We start from the raw sequence: 27,784 nt of genomic DNA, 5'->3' as shown, positions 1-27,784 counted from the left end.
AATTTGACTGTTATTGCAGTTTGGTTAATGTCTATCGGCGTATATCAGTATCTTTGTTACACTTTTGAAACTAATACCTAGAAACTAGCTCGTTTTTTCTTGAATTAGGCTCGTGATCGAGTACCTACCTAAGGGACATTTCGAAGAATTCAAGTATAAAAAAAAACGGATTATACAAAATAGAGTATTTATTGGTCCAAACGCCTAAAATATTCAAAGCAAACATCAAACATATCACCGCAAACATTGAGCAAGGACCTTTAGCTTTGGTCCACAAAATATTTGGTAATACAAAAGCACCAAATAGACTAAATGGTAACTAAGTAAAGCGACAGTACAGAGACGCTAACAATGCGTTGCCAAATTAAAAAGATATCAATTTGAGTATTTTTTTGTATGATAATTGATAGTCTTTTGAATCTGGCAGAGTATTAAAAATTATACTTAACGCCAAACACGAATGGGGACGGTCCTTATAGACAAAAAAAAACATGAAAACCCTTATTACTTTGCCCTTTACAACAACCGACCAAGTGTGTGTTTTTTAAACAAGATCGTTCCCATTCGTTGTTAGACTTTATCCTAACTGAAGCGACAAACACGATAGAACGACAATATAAAAAAAAAAACAGCTACCACTGTAAATGTCACTTGTCTTATTATCGGCGCTTTAGGAGATCACATGTCGCTTTCAGCTAAGACTACGTCTACGCCACTGATCAGTCGATGACAAGTTGACGGAAGGAACCGTCGATGCCGAAGAGCTCATCGTAGTTGGTGGGTTTGCCTGGCCGGAGTGATTCGTCCGCCTTGATGTTTTCGTGTTCGGCGAACCAGTCTTTGTACTCTTCCAGTTTCTTCACCCATGAATCTGTGGAACAGCAAAATATGTTAAACTAATTTTACTAAATATGATTTTTCGTGGCTGGGACGTTATGTCAAATTTTCTTGCCATTGCCTTGGATTCACGTTAATTATCCATTGATAAACATTAAACAATATTGATAGGTAAAATTGACACTTAGTCAACAAAAATATAATAAACTTGTCAGTTTAATTATCTGTCTACATGTAATTTTTTGCATTGAATGATTTAGGTACCTATGAAATTTACAAAAATATTCAAGATAAAGATACGTCTTCTGAAAAACAACATTATTTTTAACGACTTACGTCAGACCAGCATTGTTACTCTTATAGATGAAGAAAATATTACAGATAGTTTTAAAACTATTTTCTTTAGAAATTATAAAGCAATTGAAACTAATATAACATTCGTCCTTCGAAAATCGTAGTAAAAACGCCTCTTTTTAAACAAACATTTTCATTGTAATAGGCAAATGAGCCCGATTCAAGCCTCCAAATTTTTCATGTAGATTATTCTAAACACACACTTCAATTCTGTAAGTTAGTAGTTGTAATTTTTTGACTAATTATTGTATTTTTACTTTAAATTGACCCGTTTTGCCACATACGACCTTAAACAATAAGCTATCCCAAAAGCAAATTCACTATGCGCGAAGTATCGGGGTGAGCGCGGGTTTCGGGAAGCAATCAAGCAAGCCGACGCCGCATTTTTAGATTTAATTGTTTAACGATGCGTCATCTTAAACTTATTGTGAATAGGTATAGCTGTAGATATTATTGTAGATTAATTAAAATGCAATATCTCAGAGCCATTACGGTCATATATACTATAATTATATCACACTACCGCCTCGGCTAATGTTCACCGTCAAAGCGACTGAGCAATTTCAGTCGGCAATGAAGAAGAAAGATATTTCTGGAATAGTTGTTGTGAATTCTCTTAATTAACAAAGATAATACAGAACAATTGGTTATCAAGCATGGAAATTAAGACTTTTACTTAACCATCAGTAAAGATGACGAAGTTAATCTAAGAATACTTATACTTACTACACGTGAAGAATAATTTACATAAATAAATATTGCCAAATGGATTGCCTTACCCAGGCCTTAGATAAATGATCTAACTTGTTATCTGATCAATACATTAAGAAACTACATGAAGTTATTTTACAGTTCACGATTGTACAAAAACTCAAAACAACAATACTAGACCTGCTTTTATCTAACCTCTATCTCTACGTGAGTACACGTGTAAAGTTGTCACGTTGTTTGAGATCTCTACTAATATTATAAATGCAAATGTACCTACCTAACTCTGTCTGTCTGTATGTAAGCCAAATATCTAAGATGTATCACAATCTAACTTACTATGTAGGTCATTCATGGAGCCGCAGTTGCCACCGTATTCTGTTGGAAGCATTTCCTTAGGAACGTGCTTGTAGAGCTCATTGATATCGGAATGGAGATGAATCTGAAACACGTATTAAAATAATGGAAACTGAGTCAATGAGACGAGGCGAAGCGAGGCTTGTGCGATAAATTGTCACGTGAGCTTTGAGTAGATACGTAAAAGAAACAGGGTATCGACATATATATATAGGTTGAAAAGATGGCAGACTCTAATGGGCGATACACATTCCTTATTAGTCTTATTACACATATTTCTCACCAGTATGTAAAGTTTCTCTAAAGCCTAAAGACAGCTAGTATTTGGCTCATTGCCAAAACAAGTTTTAAACATACCCTGTCTCTGATCTTTTCCTTGATGAAAGGTTTGACGAAGTTGACGATCTTGTCGACCAATGGCGACACGTTGATCACATGGACCGCCTTCAGCTTGACTGGGTAGGCTTCCTGTAACACAAAGCAATCATAACAAAAACTTATCTAGCGGAGCGATTGCTAGAGCCCAAGATTTGCAAGCATGGTCTACTGTCCATGATGCGGTGTCTTAGGTTATAACTTAGTATCAGGCCACTTGCGCATTATTTTCAGCATCGTAAAGAAAAAACGAATTACGAAGTCATTTGAGAATCGTCTGTATTTTACTATGGATACAATTATTAAGTTTTTGGTAAAAAAATAATTTTTAGTACAAGCTTTTAACGCTGACTGTACTTTTTTCCACAGGCAACTAAAACTCATCGAGACAATTCTTAAAACCGAAACACAATTAGGTTGCGTTGTTTTATCACATAGTTCCCATGGCCACCTCCAGATTAGCTCGATGGTACCATAATATTTCATTGTCACCGGACTTACATTACATGTATGAAAATTTTCAGCTAAATTGGAAAACAGGAAGTGGGTCAAATTTAACTTCCAAGATTTGACCCACAAAAACATACTAGCAGGTCAAGTTAAATAACAGCTTGTAAAAAAGTGATCGCGATGCTTTGCATTCATCAGGATTCAGGTCGATGTTAACAAGTTATCGACATTCGCAAAATTTCTTCGACGGTGACTTCTTATCTACATAGACTACATTTCAGAATTATGACGGAATTCTTCAAAGAGAAAATATTATCCTCGGCAGTGTGCAATACCAGGCTAAATAAGATGATGAACATGTATAAGGAATAATAGCGGAAATCTCCATACCTGTACACACACGAGGAACTTCTTCACCAGCGTCGGCGTGAACTTGGCGAAATGTGTAGGCGTGGCCACGGAAGCATCGAGGATGTAAACGTCTCCGGCTACTCCCTCCTTCTCCTCATTCAGCCTCACGTCTCCCAGCATTAGCGCCAGCTTGAATGCGTCTGCCACGTTCGGGGTTTGGATGTCTTTGTCTATGCCTGATTAAGAAAAGGGGATAGAATTAGTCAACTATAGGCGTTCGGTATTCTTCTGCGATGTATATAGTGCAAACGACTAAACATATATGTTAACGGCACCAATCATGGGACATTTAACAGACAATTTTGAATATTTTTGATATTTCACCGACACCTGTAAAATTTCTACCGCTTTACGCTTATCTAATGAAAGTTACTGCAATTGGTTTCAATATTATTAACCAATTAAAACTGTGGTTTTTTGCTCCAGTCATGGGATGTATGGCGCCATTCATTTTCAAACTAACAAATATCAATGAAAAATTAAACTTAATCAGCTCTTTGGTTCTTGTTTATGATAAAATGTTACTAGCGATTAAAACTGATGGTAAATACTTGTTTTACAGGATTTGTCTATACCATCCCATTACTGGTGCCTGTTCCATTATAGGGACGTTTACTATAGCTGTAAAAATTTAAATAAGAAAATTTTGACCACGCTTTGTTTGCAATACATATTTGGATTTTTAGTTTGAACATTGCCTTTTCGTCCGATAGACTCAAATGTGTAAGTTGTACATAGGGGTGAGTTACAACATTCTTATAATAACTGCAGGTACCTAAGCCTTTTAAGAAATAACCAGTTCGTTTTCTTACCTCTCATAAGGATGACACGGCGACCCTCGGGAGTAAGTCCAGGCAGAGGCGGCATTTGCCTACAAGATAATGGTCGTTATTATATACCAATATTTTACTTAAAACTAAAACAACATAAGTAGGTAGATCTGAAAAAAAAAATTGTTCATAGAGAGTTTTTAATATACTCGAAAAATCCCTTAGAACCCGCGCACACAGAGAGAGGTCTGGAGTAAGTTCTGCTGACCGTTGACCGCTTGATATACGAAAGTGTTCTAACGCACACAGAGAGGCATGCAAAATGTTGCGTTCCATTTTTGTTTGTGTTATCGTACGTACAACATATCGCTAGATAGTTCCTCTTCCGAAGAAGAAACATTCCTTATGTGGAGCCTAGAGGTATGTACCTAGAAAAAAGATTTAAAGCACTGAGTTCACCCAATAAGTATAACGCGAGAAAAACATGGCTCGGTGATTCAGTCATATTTTTAACGAATGACTTGTAGATGAATCTGGTAAATTGAGTACCTGTTCCTTTTTAAAGGCGGGTTAATAAACATCAAGGTATAAGATATCGGATCGGGTAACTCGAAAACCAGGGCTCAGAACCTAAATACCCTATTTTTTTTACTTACTTTATGCTCTTTAAGTAGGACTGAATCATGTAGGTATTAGATTGTCACATTAAAAATGAAATAATAAACCAAAGAACTTAAAATAACGTAATAATATCGTCTTGGTGAAAACGCTCTTATAGTTAGAAGCTACCTACATGGCAATTAACGCGGAACGCAGAACTCCAGACCGCTTTTTGTGTGCGCGGGCTTTTAGCGGATGAAATGGATAAACCATTGTATAGGAATGATAAATATAAAGAGTTTCACGCAGACAAGGTCGCAGGACTTGCGGGTAGTTAGCTAATGACAAATAATACACGTTACATATAGATGTTGCAAAGAATGCAGCCTTGGTAAAATACTAAGAAGTATTGAAGTTGTAATTTTTTGCTTCGTTGATTTTAAAAATATATTATTTCTCCATTCGAAAATTAAAATAGGTATTTGACATGTGATGCAAAAAATGCCATGAATAAATCTAGGCAAGACGACAATGAGAAACGTTTATTTTAAAGAGTATTATAGATATTTTACAAAACAAGTAAACATTAAAAGAAAAACAAAACTAGTTACTTTTTTAATTATTTTGTAAAATATCTTTGGTGTAAATCCTTAAAAAAGTGTTTAGTGTATTTTTCAAGTGTGTATAGTGTGTATTCATTCTCGTAACAATCAAACAAAGATCAATGTAACTTCGATCTAAATTAAGTGCCATGTTATCCATCATATAAATATATTTCACAATAATTAGACGAAAAATAAAAAAAACGATTATTAAATAAAATAAATAACTATTCAGCCTATATACGTCCCACTGGTGGGCACAAGCTTCCAGTCATGCACGAGAGGGATTGGGCTATAAGTCCCGCACCTTTGATTTCTTTGCGAATGTATCCAGGTCACGGTGTTTTTCCTTCACCGAAAGGCGACCGGTAAATATCAATTTATGCTATTGAACACAATATAAAATAAAAAAAATTAACTTCTTCTTTTAACATATGTACTTCGATCATACCTAAGTCAGACTCATTTTCTTTTATCTCATAACAATCATCTCATAATAACTTAATATGAAGATTAACAATATAATGATTATGTTACAATGATTTGCCATTTATTAATGATCCAAGTACAGTAAAAGACACAAGTGTTTTAAAGATGTAAACCTTGAATATATGAATAGTTCTGAAAGAAAACCGCAATTCCCACTTTACGGTACCATTTTTTACTCGTAGGTAACGCACACTTTTGATTTTGTTCCTAATTAAGGTTTGCAATCGTGATCCGAATTGTATGAAATTATTCGGATCTGGATCCGGATCCGCGGATCTTCCCATATATTTCAGATTGGTCGTGCAACCCCTAATCCTAGTAGAAAAAAAAATGTTTTAGGACTTTTAGGTTATTTTTCTGTGAATTGTGCAGTGCAATTAAGTTCATTATTATACCTGATGGAAATCCCATAAGTGGTACGTACGCTTAATTTTAATTAGCTATCTTAAATACCATGATTCTTACATTAGTGACGTAAAGGAACATGTGATTTTCTTTTTACATTGTAACTAAGACTAATCATAATCAATTTAAATGAAAAATTACAGAAACATATTTCATCGTCATTGTTCCACCGTTGTAACACTACTTTTGCCCCAGCTTACTTAAATAAGACGAATATGTGCTCGTATGGCAAAGACATTCGTTTTTGTGAAAGCGACTGCTACAACTTTCAATCCAGAGGGGAAACTGGGTCTCATTAGGAGAAAAGCGATATATTTGATAAATACTTTTTAGAAGGCATTGACATTTAAAGCGGTTTGTATATAATTTAAAATTTTAATGGACTTACACAATGTTGAGGATCTCCTGGAGTTCTGGACGGGTGACATCGCGGTCGGTAAAGAACTCTGGCACGGCCGAACGCATGGTGAAGTACATGTCCAGTTTACGCTTGGTCTTCTCCAACGAGAACTTGCAGCCGCGCAGGAAGGTCATGATACGCTGGTCATCTGAAGATGCAGATTTATGAATCAAGTATCAAGATTAAGACTATAGGATTACCTATCATTAGCTTTGTTTCTATAAAGAATGACGTTGAAGTACAAGATGTTCAATTCACAGATACGCAAATACACATTTCATTATAATAATTAAGTCCAGCAGTAAGTAAAATTACGAAAATTGCGAAGAATTTGTGGAAACAACAATCGATGTGTTTTTATTGCTAAGAATTATTTTTTTGTATTTTATGCAAATATTACACTTATAGGAAGAAGTTTAGGTATGAAGTTGGTGAATGTTTAAATTGATTGTTCATCTGGTTATTTTAGCTGAGTGATGCAACTCATTCATTTGTGCAAACAGTGTTTTATCTTTAGTGGATATACTGGTGTAAATTAAATGTTTATACACATATAAAATTAATTTAGTAAAAAAGGTGATGTGCGTTGTAGAAATATTGTATAACAAGTGAAAACAATTAAGTTTGTTCTACGAACTAAAAGCGCCTACAGGCGCGCGGTACGCAAAGTTCACCACATAACACTTAACACCGATTTTTACATAAACTTCAAAGCCAGTACCTACGCGGCTGACATAATATCTGGGACGGGACGTAACGGCTGTTTCCTATGAAAAAACAGCATAAACCCTTACCGAACTCATCAGGAAGATGAGGTTCCTTCTTGAGCCACTCCTTAATATGGGCCAGGTCAGCATCCTTAGTGTCCGATTTCTCGTTCAGCTCCTCCCGGATCTTCTGCCACATCTCACCAGCAGGCTGTTCCAGAGTCATCTTGGCTTGAGGACCTGAAATTAGGATGAGGCGGGGATTTAGCTTAGCACGATGATAATGATATGATATGATATACCTACCTAATAAAGAAAAAGTAACCAAGTAAACCAAGACGTATAGTGGTGGAGAGAGTGTATAATCCAGGTATAATATTTTAGGCAACTTTGAAGACTGGTCCGAGGTTAGCTGATGAAATGAAATAGGTGCTCGTTAAAATCAGTTGTGGAATTATGTAACTTATTTGTTAAAAAAATGATTTTATCTAACATTTGTGAAATGATAATTTCATATTCAGTTGACAGCGTCTATGCACCCAAAATAAAATCAAATAAAATCTAACATATGGCAGAAACTATATCTCGACGATGAAACCGCACACTAAGCACCGTACTGGGCTGGCTGAGATGTGGGATCAGTATCGCCGTTATACGCGCCACCAGCATGTGCATCCGAGGCACGCGCTACCGCTTAAGTCCGTTGCCAGGCAGCTAGGGTGCGACGACAGTGCCGCCCTTCCACATACGGATTAAAAACCCTTTTCTACCCTAAAATTTTCAATTTGTACTTTCTAGGTGCAGTTTTGTTATTTTACATGTAAAGCATCCTCTATACAACGGAGGTTTACTAATAAATTACCGAACCATATATGAAAACCTACTTCTTTGTTTTCACTGTGCTTGCGCATACACAATACGCATACAGTGTGCAATCCGCACGATTAAGAAACTACGCTTTCCAACCTTGCGAGTGACGACACAGCAATCAGACTTTAACTATGGCTGCTGATGTCTGGGGCGTGACGATGCATATATTAATGATCTGGTGGCTCCGTTAATTGTAGACCTAGCAAACATCCACGGCTCCGATATTTTGAAAGATTTCCAAAAAATTTACCGACAATAAAACTCTATATAATTATCGAACGTGCTTACAAAATTTCAAGAGAATCGGTTGAAAAATACGACATGTGCTACCGGTAGTTTGACACTGAGATATTCGCTAGCGTACGCATAACGCTCTATGCATCTCGCTTGTACTCGCATATTAGTACCTATAGAAAGTAAGTTACGCAGTCGTTAGCGAATATGTCAGTTTGACACTGCTAAGGCAGTTGTGGTAGGACTACTGTAGAGGAAATTTGTATAGAAGACAAACTTAATTTTGCGAGTAAGTGCCGTAACGTCCTAGATCGTCTGGCAGGTAAAAAGTCCTGACCAAATCGTCTGACTTATTTATATATGACTATTTAGATATTTAATTATGACTTGTAAAAAATACAGATTGCTCTAAGAGCATCTTTTGGGCAAAAAAAAAAAATCTAAGGGTATATATTTATCCCCGCTACCCAACAGCCAGACTTACAGTGCTGAGTTAGGGTATGTTAGGAGAAGTTTCAGGCAAATTTTCAGCTTGCTTCAAGGACCTACTTCAAAATGCCTACCAGTTATCCGTCTAAAAACAGGCAGAAAGGCGGACAGACTTAACAAAAGCATTTTGGCTAATTTCGCGTTTGCTCGGTCAACAATAAAATGTATATTGTTATTGTCAATAAATAGATTTAATTTCTAAGAGCAATAAGATCGAACAATTCACAATAAATAGATACGAGTTAAAATAGGAAGGAAACACTCCTAGATACGAGTTAAAATAGGAAGGAAACACTCCTATAGTCTATTTTTTTTATCCCGTAGACTAAAATGACATTTCATGTGTTACTAGTTTTTTACATCTTATAAATAGTGATGTGCTACAACCGGTACTAACCGAAAATAAACTATTGGGCTAACTTATATACACAATATTTCTAACATTTAAAAGCGATGTTATTGTAAGATTAACAATCACCTCGGAGCTCATAAATCTCATAATGCAATTTTTAAATGTTTGAGTAGATTAGTAGTGAGTAGATTTTATTTATTGTTTACTTCCTATCATGTAGTGAGTAGATTTCATTCATTGTTTATTTTGAATCTAAAATTAATTTAATATTTATCGGCTATTCACAAACCGAAATCAAAGATCAGCACTATTTGTTTTAAGCTGGTCACATTATTTCTACGTTTGACATTTGTGGTTGTCATTTTAGTCTACGGAATCAAAAAAATAGACTTTAGGGAAGGATGACAAATTATATTGGCTCTCACGAAATAAGTAAAAATAATTCTACTATACAGTTTTATTGTAATGGGGATGATAACGTTCAAGTAAAGCTAAACTTCACTATAATCATTGTAAAATGGAAAAAAAATTAATACTGACGTCACGTCTTATTTATTTTTTTATTAATTTTCGATTTCATGCCTCAAATTAAAATTTTCAGGAAGTATTGACAGTATAACAAGAAAAGAGCGTACTCCCATCTTAAAGGCCGGCAACGCACTTACAACCCCTCTGGTGTTGCAGGTGTCCATTTTCGGGGGTAATCGCTTACCGTGATCCGTCTGCTTGTTTGCCTCCTCTATCATAAAAATAAATAAATAACGGTAACCGATACATCAAGTTTCGTTGAAGCCTGCCCTACATTAATTTAAATATTATTAGTTGTAATTTTTAATTGTTACTTTATTAGAAAATCTACTTGTATTAATAGCGAATAAAAAAATATTCATATTTTTATAGATAACGATTTCCTTCTACTAAAAGCTGTGATAATGAAATTATAGGCTAAACAATAGAGAAATAAGAAGTTATAGAGTGCTCACTCCACACATCAGTTTTGGTGCCAAAATGCTTATTATTTTCGCAGTCGACATCTAGCATCGAGTAGCGGAACTCTCAGTACTGCTACACGACAATAGATATTGCGGCAAACAAAAAGTATAATGCTCAACGATTTTCAGCTAATATTATAACCAGAGTAAGCGTAGAAGTTGAAAATAGAGTTCCGGTTACTCTAGTTATAATAGTAGCTGAAAATCGTTGAGCATTAGACTTTTGTTTGCCGCGATATCTACTGTCGTTTTTGTACCAAAACTGATGTATGGAGTGAGCACTCTATTACTTCTTATTTCTCTATGGCTAAACCTAGTAAGTGCTTCAGACCAAATTTTATAGAAGAGCGTAAAAACATAAAATGTGTCTCTGTTTTAACTTGGTCCCTTACTAGGTTTTATATATATAGGATAAATAGCCGCGTTAAATGGCTCACGGCCCGATTCGAGGAATGATTAAGACATGTTTAAGATCTTGACAGATCTTTAAAAGATCGATAACTAAACGACATGTCAAAATTAACGTTTATTTCGATTCCGCTGTGATCCCAATAAGATCTACTCGTATCTACGATATTTCTAACATCAAAGTGATATTGGTTGCGCGAATCGAGCTGCTTCCGTCAATTATATGACATCCTTCCACAAAAATCAAAATTAAACCGAAAATTCTCTTCTCACATAAGTCAAAAGTCCACACCTCGACATTGGCAGAATCCACCTTGCTAAAATTAGCGAGGAGTAAAAGCCATTTATGGAAAAAAAATGTATTCAAACTCAATTTAACTTTATCAGTTAGCGTTCCTAATTTATAGCGTGAAAGGTTTCTTGTATAATAGGAGTTTTTTAACAATCTGGTCCGAAGTTTATGTACCGTGACTGGTTTTCGTGAGGCAAAAACTGAATTCAGACACTTTCACCTGTTAAAGCTAGTAGTAGATACACAACAAATGTAGGTACCTACTTTCGATGTAGGTTTTTTTTTGTTGGCGAAATAATTTACAGAATTGGTTTTATAACCCTTTTACGGGCAATACTGAAAAATTTATGATGTTGTGATGTTATTAAAGGTTATATTTGACAAATATGCGCGCCATCGTGGATGACAAACTATATCGTACTTATTTTGTTATTTTTATTTGCTTCGTGCATGACTGTGGTGCCGCCCTAGTGGGTGATTGACATACCTATTGCTAACACCATTGGCAGCTGCCGAATGGTATGAAGGTGTCGGCCCACGAAAGTTCATATTTTCACCACGTTGTACGTTGGCGTTCCTTGTTATTCCCCCACTTTCACACATAGCAATTACCTACTACTAGCAATAATAAATGGTGTTTTAGCTAATAAATTACACCCAGGCGTTTAAATAAATAATGTCTTATTGATAATAAATAATTATTATTTTGAACAAATGTAATGAAAAACTAAATTATCTCTTCTAAGAAAACATGAATATAAATAAGATAATAACGACTTAGATAAAGTAATCGTCCCAATATTGTTTTATAGCTATATATTGAAATATAAAATGCTAACCACCGTAGCAGCGTCGAACAGACAATTTACGTTTCCACAATCTTACTGTTTGTATCATCTTTTATTATAAATTGCATGATATAGATTTAATTTTTACATGGTCCGATTTAACAATGATGATCCTTCCTTAGATCTTTAAAGTGGCCCATTGATTACCAGTTCGCCGGACGATATCGGCCTGTCAGTTATTCCCGATTTTGCGAACAACTGACAGGCCGATATCGTCCGGCGAACTGGTAATCAGTAGGCCCCTTGTTGAGTGTCCCAAAGAAAAAGATTTAGTTCAGGGTGATATAAGTTTGAATGCAATGCCCTTCCACTTGTCCAAAATCTGGTTAGTGAACCAATAATTCTCTAATTTTAGTTAAAATTTGTGAGAAAAGTAGGTCAATGTCACTAGACTTCACATTGACAGTACTTTGAGGAGATGTTATATTTAGTTGTGATTATTACATACATTTTCAAAATTGTATGTGAGAAGGGTAATGATCCTCGCTCTGAGTCTTGGCTGGTTAAACAAGTTTCCATCGCCACAGCGTGGGAAATGTGGAAATGCTACCAGCATAATGGAAACTTATGACCCAGGCTTGGTGCAGGGTTGGAATGGGGATTAGATTATAGATGTTTTAACGAATCTCGTTGCAGAAATTATAGCATAGGGTTATGACGATGCTTGTGCGAATTACATTTGTGCAATGACGAAGCCTGTGGCGGATAACCGTTGTGTTTAATTATGAATAAAATTAATAATAGTAATTCTAAATATCTACGTGACTACATAATTGAAAAGTTACAGGTCGTCAAAATAATCCGTCACCAGGCTCACTTCCTAATACTGCTAGGTACCATCGCCCACACTACTAACTGCCCATCGGTGGACCATATTAGAAAAGGCATAAGGTCCACTGATGGACAGTTAAGTGTTGCTGTTTGTACAGACCTCCTCCATTCTTTATACGAGAGGGCTTGACCTACTCTAATGTACATTGGAGACTTCTTTTTTTTAAGACAAAGAAAACATACAACCTCGTTGGCTTCACTTCTCTTTTCTCTCTATAAAATTTTACTACACTGTCTGCTTCTTCCTCTTCTATTACATCCTCCTCATTCTATTATTTCCCCTAATTCAGTTGTAACTGGCCCCAAGAGGTGCCAAACAGTACACTCATGTTAAAAAAAGGTTTACATAAAATTGTAGCATGATGACGGCGGTTTAGCGTGATGACACGATGAACTTACGTTTGATCAAGTTTGTTTCGTGAATTTTAACCGACACGCAATTTTTTTGCCTACCTACGGTTTTTGCTCCACTTTCCAATTGAGGAATTCCAGTTTAAAGTCAACAAGTGATTGAAGTTGCGTGAAATATTGACTTTTTTTTAATGTTTGCATCTGAATGTCCTGCTTGATATTATATTTTTTTAAGAATTTTCTTGAATTAACGATGGAAGAGACAATAATAATGTGTGTATGTAGTATTTAATTTCGTCTTTAATATTTGTATGTGTGTGTGCAGAAATTTATATTCACTCCATTCATCTTTAAAAGTTGAGGATTGGTGTGATTGATCTGTTAAAAGTTGAGGATTGGTGTGGATTGCTGTGAATGATGGTTGAATAGCAATTATTTTCACGGGTCTTCAAATTTGAGTATGAAAATCTGTACGGGTATGTGACGACCATTTATAATAGTATCGTCATATGCATGTTGTTAGACTATACCCAGTCTTCTTCAAATATCAATAGAGAAATGATTTACTTCTTTGCGCAGAAAAGGCATAATTCATATTTAAAAAAATGTTCGATTTCTAACAAACTATTATTTTATGGAAAACACATATACGTCTCCACGTAATACGAGTTTCTACTCACACTTCAGTTCAGTTTAGGTTTAGTTACACTAGAAACAATTAACTCAGACCGTGCCTAGGAATCTAACGTGCAAATTGAAGTTTATATTACCCGAATATGTTAGTATTCTCGAACTAATTGATACAAAGACACATTCACCCTATCACTTCGCTATGTAAGGCGTGAATTAAGTCACGATCACAGTAACAATCAATAACAAAGCTACTAAATATCTAATATTATTGTTATTGTGACAAAGTACGAAATTGATACAGATATAAAATACCTTTACCGTATCTATCTCACGTTCAAAACTAACGTGTCAGTAAATAATTGGCCGAATTCCATAGCTAATATCCATCTATCGGTCGTAGCTTTCCAAATAATTGCACCCATTCCACTATAATAGTCTGTTGTGCTATTTCTTAACAATCACTGTACTTAGTTTTTTTGCTCTCATCTCATTTTCTACCACGTTTCTAAAAAGACGTAAGTTCAGTTTAATATTTAACACTCTCTACTGAACGATATACTGCTTTTAAGGTGAATGCTCTGAGAACGTGAGCGCAATTCGGACTGCTTTATTCATGTTTTAAGTACCGTTTGATACATTTCAGGGGTAATGGTTGGTTTTTATGCGGAGTCTTGGTTGTATTTTAAGTTATTAAATTTGGAGTAGGTACATAGATACCGTTAAATGTATAACCAGAGGTTTTTCACATTCAGTTTATTATATTCACAAGTTCCATAACCTTACAGACTCTTAGAAACGTAAAGGTCGCGTATAGATCGTGTCATTCACGGTGACGCGTGCCTTAACCCTTATTGTGATGTTTTTAAAGGTTAGATTTGACAAATCAGCGCGTCGTCGTGGGTGACACGAATGAAAACCTAATAAAGGGGTCGTTGAAAACCTTAATTTATATTTATCAGTGGTAGCCTTACTATGAACCTGACACTGATATGACCTGACATATTCGCTAACTTCCATGTAACTTTCTTTCCATGCATCACACTCGTACTGGCATATAAGTACGAGCGAGATATATAGAAAGTAAGTTACGCAAACGTTAGCCAATATGACAGTTTTAATCTGGTGGTAGTTGTACAGAGGTATATGTTATATGAAATATATAATAAAAATACATAAAAATAATATGATTTGTTTCTTAGGAATTGTTTTGCAATTGAAAAAAGAAGACGATCCCGTTTCGTTTTAAGGGCATTAACTCTCATTTTAAAAATGTTTTTCTCGCAATTCTAGAATAACCACTTATAAAATTCGGCTGTACATTTTATTTCTCTATGACATTTTCGATGATTCGATTTTGGAGGTTCTGTACGACAATGTGTCATTATTTGGAATTCGTGTCTTGTATCTTAAAATTTTGGGGTGGATATAATAGCTGTCATACAAATAAATTTGTTGTCATCCGCACTCGTGAAAGTTCAGTCATACCTTTTTTGCTCAGTTTGGTTTTATTTAAGCATTTAGTTAATGAGAATATCTTCTTCTTCTCCTTTGCCTTTATTTCTTATTTGGGGTCAACTCTCCTCATTTTCATGCGCCAGGATCGTCTGTCCACTAAATAAATACGGTATACGATTGTACCTTATGTAGCACGTAAGGCGTATTTGGTACAATGTACAGCATTGCCTATTTATTGGTATGTATCAAGCATCGCGGAAGTCACGTTCCATTTCAAAAGGCGTCGCTTCATTTGTCAAGATGGTCGTTATGGCAACACTTGGTACTGTCAAATAACGTCGTATGTGGTTCCAAACTACGGGTACATATGACGTTGCGGTTTCTTTTCAAGAACCTTTTAGGACCGAATTTAAATCGGGAAAGTTTCCAGTTAGTTAATCGACATTTATTTTCGATATATATTTGTATTTGCATGTGTAAGCGGTTGAAATTGCTAACGAGAGTCAAATACGTATTTAATATTATTTATTTATTTATACAAGGGATTCCAACAGCTATAAAAGATACATTAAACGGCAAACGGTACGTCGAAGTAATTCGTCGTGACATAAGTTTTATATGCAATTTTTAACAAAACGTAGCGCGCATATTTTTTCGTCAAATTTATTTAGCTAGAATTTACATTGCCATCTGTAAAATTTTGAGAACATGCATGAAACAAGTGAGGCCGGTGCATCGATGAGAAATCTCCGGCCATCTCGAGTTGCACGCGATTTCTCTAGAGGCTAACGCCCGGTGACTCACGCTATGCTCACAGTATATGAAAAGCAGTCAATTAACTTAATTAAAGTTGTTTTAATTATTTTTACGTGCTAGCGTTTCTTTACGCGCTTGTTAACCTTATTTTGGAAGACATTTGAATAAAGAAATGTAATAGAATTTTTTGGTGCCAATGAAGAATTTTCGAACGTCGTTGAACCTGGTATAGCGTGAAGTAAATTATACCGATTATACATCGTGGGTCAATTAACCCCGACAGATTTTAACCACGCATTCCTGAGGTTATAAGGAGAAAAAAAAATTTAATATTAGTTAGTTATTTGGACAAAATCGCCAAAAAAATTTTTTGCCGAAAAATTAATTTTCTTTTGCGTTTTATGCACATGACACGTTATTTATTTTTACACCTTGGTGAAAAAGAAATCATTACAACGTATAAATAAAGTTTTTTTTTTAATTACTGGTCAAATTTGCGATTTTACTTTAATACCATATTTTTTGTCAGTGAGTAGGTCTCAACCAAGTCACATAGTGGCAGCGTTAGACCTGAAAAGGCGTTTTTCACTAACTTATAACATAAACATATTTTCACAAAAATTGTCATTATCTCTAAAACAAGATCGATTTCAAGAAACTTTGTATGACATTTTAGTCTCTAAATGCGGTCAAGAATGCACCTTTAAAATATGTCAGGCTTACTTGGCCCATGGTGTATACAGCATACGATACTTACTAAAATAAGATACTTAGTAAAATACGATACAGCAGTTTGTAACTGCTAACACAATATTTGCTTGCAAAAGTTGTGAGAAGTCAAAATACTGTCTATAATATATTATTATACTGTATTGAGCCTGCATGACAACCAGCAAAGGTATTGCTATGTCAGAAAAGCCTTCCAGCTCAAATCTTTACAAACCTAAGAAGGCTTTTGGCTTCTTTGGCAGTATTGTGAAAAATTTAGGCGGTAGCACAAGTTGAATGATGGATCAGCAAATATAATGGAAATATAAAATTAATACTTATCGTTTCAATCTCCTTTAAAAAGAGAATGAATTGTGAAGAAGCAATTATTTAAATCAAGTACTTGAAGGATACTAAAGTACCTACCAATATGTTTCAATTATTTATATATATGTATAGAATCGGCATTGCCATTCAGCGGGGGAATGTAGCCAGCATTATGGGCACCCTTCCGCAGGAAACAGATTTGGGGGACTTTTTTTGTTAGTTTTAAGTTAGTCTTTATTTAATTGTAATTTATTATCAGAGATCGGACAAATTTGCGTCATTGCTCGCAATAATGTGGACATGACTCCAAAATTAATCAAATATGTAATCATTTAATTAATTTCTTACTTGACTTAAATTTTAATTCCTAGTCAATAAATACAAAAGTTTGTTAAAGTATAGATTTATTAACAAAAATAATCAGTATTTTTTCCAAATTTTCTGCAGTCAGTCTATTTCTTTTTACATCAAAAATATACTTAAGTGCTGAAAAACTCCGCTCGCACTCCACTGATGTTAATGGGGCAAACTTAAGTAGTTTTATAGGAATATTATTATTCCAGTATAATTCAGAGTTAGTTTCTGTTCTTTGTTTAGTTTATCCCGATTTTGAGGTTATCGCCCACAACTTAGAACAGAAAATAAACTCTGAATTATACTGGAATAATAATATTCCTATAAAAATACTTAAGTTTGCCCCATTAACAGCAGTGGAGTGCGAGCGGAGTTTTTCAGCACTTACGTATATTTTTGATGTAAAAAGGAATAGACTGACTGCAGAAAATTTGGAAAAAATACTGATTATTTTCTTTAATAAATCTATACTTTAACAAACTTTTGTATTTATTGACTAGGAATTAAAATTTAAGTCAAGTAAGAAATTAATTAAATGATTACATATTTGATTAATTTTGGAGTCATGTCCACATTATTGCGAGCAATGACGCAAATTTGTCCGATCTCTGTTTATTATATAACTCAAACTTTAGATATTAAGACATTATTATTATTTTTATATTGCTAATATTATGTTTCTAATAAAATAAAATAAAACGTTTTTTTCCGCCTTTTTTGTTTTTCAAGTCTTGGTCCATGGTTCTGAAGTAAGAATTTTGGTAAGGACCTACCTAGTCTGAAATGATTATTTTACAATCAATTCTAAAGCTAGAAATTGATTTGGCATTTTAAACTCGTATTTAAATTTATTGCTGATTAATCACTCAACGTTTTGAAAATCTATGATCACCGGAAACCTTATATCCTACAATATCCAGGATGAAACCATCACGACAAGCACAACACTATTAAAAAAAATAAACACACCTTTAAAATGAAATATCAAGTCACACGCCAAAGTCTCTACGATGTACACACTGGCACTTGAACGCAACGTGTTTGTAGTTTTAGAACACTGTTTTAAAAAGAAAAATTTGAATTTGGAAAAGTTCTATGAAAGGTGGCGCGTGCCCGCGCTGCCTCGAATGCAAGCGATTCAGCCAGCGCGCTGCTTTTATTATTTCGTCACGCGGTTTGAGCGCGGTTGCAAGTGCATCGGCTGGGGGTAGATGGCACTCTTTTGATATTCTGTGGTTAGTGTGTTCCGTTTTGGTATCTTGGTTTACAGTTAATCTTGTGATGCATTATTAACATGCATGTTAATAATAATCAAATTGAATGTACTAAGCAAACGAAACCTTCATTTTGTCTTATAAGTAGTTTGACAGAAAATCAGACATTTATACACGTTAACCGTGGAATTTAAAATTGACATTTACTTATTTATTTAGATAATTTAAAAATCAAGGGAGCTTTAAATCAATCTTCGTTCATATTTTGGATTAATATTAATTTTGCTGACTGCTGCCTTTTTCGGTTCGGACAATTAGCTAAACTTGCTTCAAACATTGCCTTGCGTTTTGGGATGTACATGCAATCAATCTGATACTTTGCATTTGAATCTGTATTGAAGATTTGTGTCAAGCAGCAGCAACAAGTGACTTAACCTCGCAAGTCTCAATGTGCACTACCGTTTCAATCTAATTAGAACCTTTCATTAAGCATATAAAGTAGGATTTATTTCGTAACATTTCTATCAAAAAATCAAAATCTTTGAATTTGGAACCCTTAAATACGGAATAAAAGATCAAAATAGATTGTGCAATAAGCACAAAGTTTTAGGACGGTATAACATGGTTCAAATTAAAAATATAAAAAATCTATGGTTGGCCTAATGAGGTTAGTTCATTGCGATGTCCGGGCATTTTGCCACGGCTCATTGGAGCCTGGGGTCCGCTTGGCAACTAATCCCAAGAATAGGCACTAGTTTTACGAAAACGACTGCCATCTGACCATCCAACCCAAAGGGCAAACTAGGCCTTATTGGGATTTCCTCACGATGTTTTCGTTCACCGCCGCAGTGAGCCGGGATTGAACCCGCGACCTCCGGATTGCAAGTCGCAAGGTCTTACGGCTAGGTCACCAGCCCTTGTCTTTTATAATTTACAGAGTATGATTACATGAAATCAATGTGTATATATATACCTACATATGTACATGGCCGGATAAGATTCCGGTAAGAAATTGATTTAGTTGTTCTTAAACCGGGGCTCGCATATTAATTAAGGATATTTAAGGATTAAGTATAGTTTTCTATGATTAATCAAAGGAAACTATAGTTTGTAGAGCGAGATTAGAAACTTTGACCAAGGTAGTTTATAAATTACTAGCGTGTGCCCACCTGGGTGAATCTTACAGCATTTGACCAATTTTCTTGTCGGTAATTTTCTATACAAAACAGTCTGCCGATTTTTGCGGGAGGCGTACATCGCACGTCAAATTAAATGTATGGCTATTTGTACGTAGCATACAAATAGCCATGTCAGATAAACGTCAGGCCATACAATACGTTAAGTATGGTCATACTCCCATTGGCCGAGGTTTTCGACAAAGGGTATGCTCTTAAAGGCGACTCCGGTTGGTTCAATGCTCTTGGGCGTAAATTGACAATGATTATGATAATTGATAAAAACTGACCTATGTTTATCCCTGGACCCCAAACTATGTATCTCCACACCTAATTTCATTTAAATTAGTTCAGTGGTTTAAGTTTGAAGAGGCAACAGAGACAGACATACTTACTTTCGCATTTACTTATAAAATTATAGGTAGTGCCATTCACGAAGACGCCTGCCTTGACTCGTATTGACATATTATTAAAGGTTATATTTGACAAATTTGCGCGTCATCGTAGATGGCACAAACTATAGTTGGATAACAAAAATAGGTGCCTTTATGCTATGTTTACCTTAAAAGGCGTTATTTGAGTTCGTTAACTTAAAATTTTCTCATATATTATTTAATCTCAATTATGAGTAATTTCAAATGACTAAATTTATTTTTCGGAACGTATTCCCTATTTTTTGTTTGTTTGATGGAATTACATAGTTGTTTCTAGATATTGTCAGTCGAGATCTAATATCCTATGGAGTCCTGGAGAAATCTATGTAAGATACTCCTGAAATATAGGCACACAAAATGTGTACAATTTATTTTAAAGTAAATTGTGCCGTTACTGCCGTTCATCTTTAAAATCAATATAATAAATTAACCAAAGTGTGACTCGTTCGATATATCTATATTAATTCTCCTGAATTAATTCTCGAAGCATTTGAGAAAGAAAAACTTGCACTTTTACCACAATAGTAAAATGTAATCAAGTACGCAAGGTTTGATATATATAGTAACGTACTGGAGTACGCCTGAATGGCCGACAAAATGCAGCATGCGTCATCGGGTGAAGCAAGCCATGCGGTCTAGCCCAGCGACCTTCTATTCGCTGAAGCATTGTGACAGTTTGAGAACTCACAGTTTTCCTATCGAAGAGGATTTTCCGCTTTAGAGTTACTGGAAATATATTGCATCGGAAGTTTGTGATATGCGTAATTATAAGATTATTTAACACCAAATCGGATTTATTAACCTGATTGTTTTATCAGACGTTAGGTTATTGTGTGACGTCTAAGGTGTTGAGGTTTATTCCAAAAAAAAAACCATCTTTTTATTTATACTTCACACTGGTAAAAGTTTTTACCGAGAATTTTGCCCTTTTCTGAAGTATTGGAGGAAATGATTAGCGATAGAGTAGATCTAGTGGTTAACTGGCCACTTCATTTTTTTTAATTCAACTTCGGTGGCAAACAAGCATATGGCCCTATTGTAAGTAAAACCGTTGCCTATGGACGCCTGCAACTGCGGAGCATTTAAGAGCCTTTAAAAACCTGTACACTCCTTGTTTGAAGAACCCTTACTGTAGACCATAAGGTAAGCGTGGATCATATATCATTCGCGTGTGCATTACGCTTGAATTTGTTCGAATAGTCAGCTGCAGAGATAGTTGATCCCTCCTGAATAGAATTTTATTTTGCAGGACGGTCAACTATCTGCTGCAACTGACTTAGCTTCACTGCTAAATTATCTTAGATAATTTAGATACTCGTAGTCACGCACTCCTTGCGCCTGTAAACAACATTTGTTGCAATTGGTACCTTAATATCGTCTTGCCTGTTGGCTGTTACCAATTTTAAGCAATAAGTAGTAAAGTTTTTGACCGCAAAAAGTGGAGCAACTGCGAATCGTTAACATAAAATAAAAAGAAAATGCACGGGTAGCATTTTCTAGGTCACACTTTTGAACACAGATTTACAGAGAAGCAAACTTAGATTCGTTGAACGTGAAACCAATTTCATTTGGTTTATGCAGTTGGGTTAAAAAATATATTATTATTACATAACCATTAAGGAATAATCTTAAAAATACCTGAACAAAGCTTATTTGGCGTAAAGGAATCCTATTGCATAATAGAATTATGGTTTCAATGTGAGACCCAGGAGACGTTACTTGGCAATTAGCTGCGCGATAGTTTTATTAGTCAAAAATCCTATCTTTTTATGCTATTTTCAATTAGGTACGATCGGTTGGAAAATTGCTTCAACCCGATTTTGTCCAAATCGCGTGTGACGCCGCCAAAAGTTTTATTCAAGGAACATTTTTATAACTGAAATACCTGTTTCAAAATGATGTAAAAAATATATACCTGGTTTTTTAATAATTATATTTTCCTGAAACGTTCATAATCAGTAAAACTGAGATAATGTAGATAACTGTTAATTAACTACACATGTAATTAATAGTAATTATTTATTTTTATTGTTGATACATAAGCTTCTCGCCTCATAATTTTGAGTTCAATGCTCTTTTAAAGTACTTTCCACAGGTTTCATAATAGTCATATCAAGTAACTGTTCGTTATTTTAGTAATTTTCATTTACACGCAGTATAATACACTTGCTCTGATACAGCCTGGTGACAGACGGACAGACGGACGGATGGACGGACAGCGTAGTCTTAGTAATAGGGTCCCGTTTTACCCTTTAGGTACGGAACCCTAAAAAGATGTTTTTTTGTAGTGGCTTTAACTCTAAAACTAGGCGAATTCCCAAAAAGTTTATAGGCCATTTTAGTCTTTAAATACGAGCAGGAATATACTGTTAAAATCTCTCGCAATGCTCACGGTGCCCGCGATATTTAGATCAGGAGAAAAAGTTTTCATGATTGTATTTACATTTTGATCGCTCAATTGCGCAAAAACTATCGAACCGATGGATGTAGGCAAACTTTAGCACATAAGTAGCTTTAAATAGGTACCTACTGGTAAGAGACATGGGATACCGAAACTATCAGTTTAATAGGCTAGTCTAAAATAAAAGGTTACGGACACAAATACCTACGAGTAAGTCCATAAAATTGGTTTGAAATAATTGAATATGTCAAGTAAGGGACTCCGTTCCACTTTGTATTTATTTTATAACAGCAAAGTTTGTACAACATGCATTGTTTGTCAGTTTTGAGGCCAACTGCTATAAATAAAACCACCAAGAGAAAGTTAAGCGTATTCCAATAATATTTTGGGCTAAAATGAAATTTAATTATTATTATTTTTTTTTATTCCGAAAAGGTAAGCATTTGACCACAATCTCACCTGATGGAAAGTGCCGATGTAGTCTAGGATTAGGAATTATATTCGATATACAAGGAATATGTATAAACTTTTACATTTTAATTAAATGTATAATTGTTGGTGCAATAAAGAATATTTACTTACTTACTTACTATACCATACATAAATATTAAATATTGTTTAATGATAAAACATGACGATACTTACTTATTTACTTGACTGACGACTAGTTTGGCCTAGTGGGTAGTGACCCTGCCTACAAAGCTGATGGTTCCGGGTTCAAATCCTGGTAAGGGCATTTATTCGTGTGATGAGCATGGATATTTGTTCCTAAGTCATGGGTGTTTTCTATGTATTTAAGTATTTATAAAATATTTATATATTATATAAATCGTTGTCTAAGTACCCTCAACACGAGTCTCATTGAACTTACTGTGGGACTTAATCAATATGTGTAATAATGTCCTATAATATTTATTATTATTTAATTATTTATTTATTTACTTGGCCGGCGCCATGACCCAAAATGACTTTTTGGCCTCCAACACAAGAGCCACTTTGCTCGGACGCAACGACGCCCAAACATAAACACAAATTATACAAAAATATACAATTAATTACTAATACTATGATACGGTATCAAGATATGTACCAATTTCCAGCCATTTTCGTGTGTTACATTGCATCAATCATGTACACCTATCAACATGCGTGAGTCATTATGAATCTTAATTATAATGGAATAAGTGCCATCGAATTGTTAATGTAAGTTGTCGACTGTACGTCTGCAACGATGTTATGATGACGTAATCAGATTTTAAACCGTATTACTCGTATGTCTGAAATGCTTACTAAATATAGTAGTACTGGTTTCAATAAATTCATACTATTTTTACGACACTTGTGACCATGTGTACATTTTTTCTTTGGACATAAACACTAGGGAGTGGAACACTTCCTGCAAATCTATTACCAGTCCACTATAACTTGGATCTTTTTAAATCTAGAGTGAAGACATCTTTTAGGTAAGCATGCTCCATCCTAGACCGCATTGGCGCTTACCATAACGTAAGATTGTGGTCAAATGCTTACCTTTTTGAAAAAGAAAAACATTATTCATAACATTTAAAAATAGAGACGCTAAACACAATAAAAAGGTAAAAGATTTTTTTTTTGTAGCTTAAATTATTTTTCAAAGAGTTGGTCACCCTAGTGCTGGCATTACTAGTGCGTGACGCGTTGCGTGTGGCTCCACATTCGTCGATTTGTCGGATTCACCAACATAACTGTTTGTTTTAAAACTTTTCTAAAACATCAGAGTACTCGCAGTTATTTAATTGGTGGGTAAGCTCTGTTTTTGTATCCAAGGTACTAAAGTGACAGTTATATTGGCCAATCAGCCTACATTAACACAAATATTAAAAATAACAGATCGGCCGAAAAAAGGCAATCAAACACTAATTTTATTTTCTAAGATATAAAAACAACATGACAAGAATTTGTCGTCACTTAAAACTACAAATTACACTCAGTCGTTTGTCAAGTCAGTCCAGTAGGGCTAAGATGGTCGGCTCTTAATCATTTGTCACCATGCCTGTCACGTTCTAACAAGTATGTAAGCGCGAAAGTGACGGGCATAGGGACAAGTGATAAAAATAGACCCATGCTGCCACCGCAGAGCTGAACATATGGACATAGCAAGGTACAGTGGTGATGTTGTGCATTTCTGATATCTACGTCGGCTACTACGAACGAAAACAACAACAACATACAGTTTTGCAGCTTTTTGGCAGTCGAAATGCAGATCATCTGATTTTATCTTTAGTCAAAGTAGCATTTCCAGTTCATCTTGGCACTTTCCCAGTTTCATTATAATGGAGCCTGGTGCCTTCTTGGATACTAGGGTAACAAGATGTACGCCATAGTTTTTATGAAAATAATTGCAATTAGCCTGATTGGTAGTCTATGAATGAAGTTTAATTCTTATTTTTACGCATACCGTCGGGTGAATACGTTTGTGCCATACGCTACTTACATCGAAAAGAAGCAAAAAAAATATATATGTATTTCGAAAAGTTTTATATTTAGGAAATATTCCAATTATTTATCATTTAAGCACATATTTACTATTTATGATACCATACAAATATATTTTACCATACGAATTTAGTGGTAATCATAAAATAAAAGGATTTTTATTATTGCCATATCCGTTTTTCATGAGTACCTAAATGTTAAACGTGCAATGCACGACACAAAGTTTTGGATATGTCACAATTTTTGTGATAATTTTCTGTTAACAGAATGTATCTTCGTATAGTAAAATGCGGATATGGCACAACATTTTTTTAACCAATTAGTGTCAATTATAGAATATTGTACATTACATTACATTTTACACAAACATATTCTCAGCTAACGATACAGTCATATATCTATCAGTGGCGGTCAAAACGCCAATTAACAAAATTTAAAGGATCACAAATCCTTTAAATCGCAAATCATCCTAGTCCTAAATACCGAACAAAAATTAAATAAATATATACTGGTTTTAGCTGGGATTCGGGCCTACGACCTTCGTAATAAAACCACACTAGGTACCACTCTTCCACCGCTTGCTCAAAAAGTACTCGCTGTCATGTTCATATTCATGCTAAACAAACTTTGAAAAGTATTGTTGAACGTGCACGTAAATAATGGCTGTTTTCTCTCGACTTTTCAATATCGCGATTAGAAAGCGCGGTCAGAGCGGATCAACGCTCATTATCTCAAATTGTTGCTTTTCCTGCGCATGGCGATAGGTAGAACTGTTCAGACAGTCCATTATAAGTAGTAAGTTGTCTTAACTAGAGGAACAACGTGACAAGTCGACACGACAGAGACGGTGACAATTGCAAACATATTCAGTCGAAATTCAGTAGTTTTTTTTGGTCTCATATGTCCAAAACTACGTTCATTTCGCTGAAATTCGAACTACGGAATCATTTATTTTAATTTTAAGAGATTAACCTCACAGGTATTGATTAAGGATGAATCACGCTCGAACGGTCCAGGCCCGGGACGAGGCTTCTGACACTTATTTTTATATGACAGTTGATCGGTGATCACGTGATGTTCTCTATAGAAAACCGAAGTGTCGGAATCGAAAACGAATATTCTAATATTCGAGAGACAGGAATTTCGTTTCCTTGGAATCTAGTGCCCTTAAAATCATCAATATCCTTAGTGTTGTGTCTTAGTGACAACCCTAGCGCGAAAGTTCTGATAGTCTTCTTCTGATGAAAAACATAAATAACATCACGTTTGAAACGGCTGAAATAATAATAAATGTAAGTGTAAGTAGGTTGACTATAATATTACGCTTTTACTCACGTATTATGAGACTCTCACTGCTTGAAAATGAAGTAGTCACTACGTGCAACATAAAATATAATATAATTCACGAGCTTGAATTCCATCGAATATAGTATGCAATTAAATCCTATTCTAACGTGATCAATGCTCAGCACTAGTAGTGCTGGAAAATGGAGTCTAGGATCTCCGATGTCGCGCGAGAGAGTGGCGTATGTTATCCAGTGTGTTGACTCTAAAAAACCTTTTTAATGAAAACAATGTGGCTCCACTGTAAATTGTTACGCTGCGCACCACTCCGCAGATTTATAAATACAGGAGCGCCTTACACTTTCAGACTGTTTCAAGCATTCGAGATAGCATCAAACTTAGTCCAGTGACTGTCAGACGTTAATTGGATAAGTTTCTACGGCGGATACTTGAAAAATTATACGCGTAAATAATGAACTGTATACTTTTGGTACGATCTACGTTTTATTAAGAGAATTTGGGTTAATCTTAGTCAGACCCAAAATAATGCGACAACTTTGAAAAATAAGAAATTCGGGGCATCCTTATCTTTGCCTGGGCCTTTCCACTTTATCCTAGACTATATTACATTTGAAAGGCAACTTTAAATTAGCTAGTATAGATTTATAGGTATACCTAAACTAAAATCATAGAGGTAAGGCGTCTCCCGTCGCATATAGTAACTTACAAGCCGGTAGCATTTCCCCGGTATACAGCCATGCCAATGCATTGAGCAAGAAAGCTGCCAGGGCTGGCCTGCCAAGCTATCGGCAGGGTGTTCATCCTCACACCTTAGAACCTAAATGGTCGCGTATTGTGCGGTTCAAGAGGAATTTCCTCCCGCGGACGCTCCGGCTGTGGAATGAGCTCCCTTCCGAGGTTTTTCCGAGGGTCTACAGTATGGGGTTCTTCAAAAAAGGAGCGGTCGGCAACACGCATGTAATACCTCTGGAGTTGCAGGCGTCCATAGGCTGCGGTGACTGCTTACCATCAGGCGGGCCGTATGCTTGTTTGCCACCGTCGTGGTATAAAAAAAAATCTTTGTAGCTTATCAAAAGAAATTATTGATATTTTGTACAAAGAAATGATAATTCATCGACACATTATTAGTTGTTTATCTATTTAAATATCTACATTTTTAACCTTTTGAACGCTTTATGTCATAAACACAAACACATAGATATAAGAAGTAAGGAGATTTATAACGAAGCATAATTTCAACGAGTCTCGCTGTCTCCAACTGTCCCCCACCACATCATTAAAGGCGTGGCTAGACAATCAACTCACGCGCTGTGATTGGCCAAACCGCGCGGTGTAGGAGCCTAGAGCGGTGGCACTAGAGTGAGGACAATTCGATAGAGCTATCGATATTTTACATGTTCTGAAAATGACCTTAT

At 35.3% G+C, this 27,784-nt stretch overlaps 1 protein-coding gene across 1 annotated transcript; it reads right to left on the bottom strand.

Annotated features, from left to right (window-relative positions):
- Window positions 1–170: 170 nt before the first annotated feature.
- Window positions 171–18,725, bottom strand: LOC133528902 (alpha-tocopherol transfer protein-like). The gene is made up of 8 exons (XM_061866403.1): window positions 18,335–18,725; window positions 7,553–7,705; window positions 6,747–6,906; window positions 4,305–4,363; window positions 3,472–3,668; window positions 2,614–2,724; window positions 2,239–2,341; window positions 171–871 (listed from the first exon to the last, which is right to left on the bottom strand). The coding sequence occupies exons 2-8, from the start codon at window positions 7,689–7,691 to the stop codon at window positions 720–722; spliced, it is 921 nt and encodes a 306-aa protein (XP_061722387.1). The 5' UTR covers window positions 7,692–7,705; window positions 18,335–18,725; the 3' UTR covers window positions 171–719.
- Between the last annotated feature and the right edge of the window lie 9,059 nt (window positions 18,726–27,784).

Source organism: Cydia pomonella, chromosome 20 (assembly GCF_033807575.1).
Source record: "Cydia pomonella isolate Wapato2018A chromosome 20, ilCydPomo1, whole genome shotgun sequence".
Classification (NCBI taxonomy): Eukaryota; Metazoa; Arthropoda; class Insecta; order Lepidoptera; family Tortricidae; genus Cydia; species Cydia pomonella.
The sequence above is the reverse complement of the archived record's forward strand: the minus strand, read 5'-3'. Positions and strand labels throughout refer to the sequence as shown.

Coding starts and splice junctions, on each gene's coding strand:
- LOC133528902 (XM_061866403.1), bottom strand. CDS start 7,691: ATGACTCTGGAACAGCCTGCTGGTGAGATGTGGCAGAAGATCCGGGAG. Junction 4,364..6,746: donor CAGGAGATCCTCAACATTGT/GTAAGTCCATTA, acceptor ATTATCTTGTAG/GCAAATGCCGCCTCTGCCTG. Junction 3,669..4,304: donor CCGTGTCATCCTTATGAGAG/GTAAGAAAACGA, acceptor TTTCTTAATCAG/GCATAGACAAAGACATCCAA.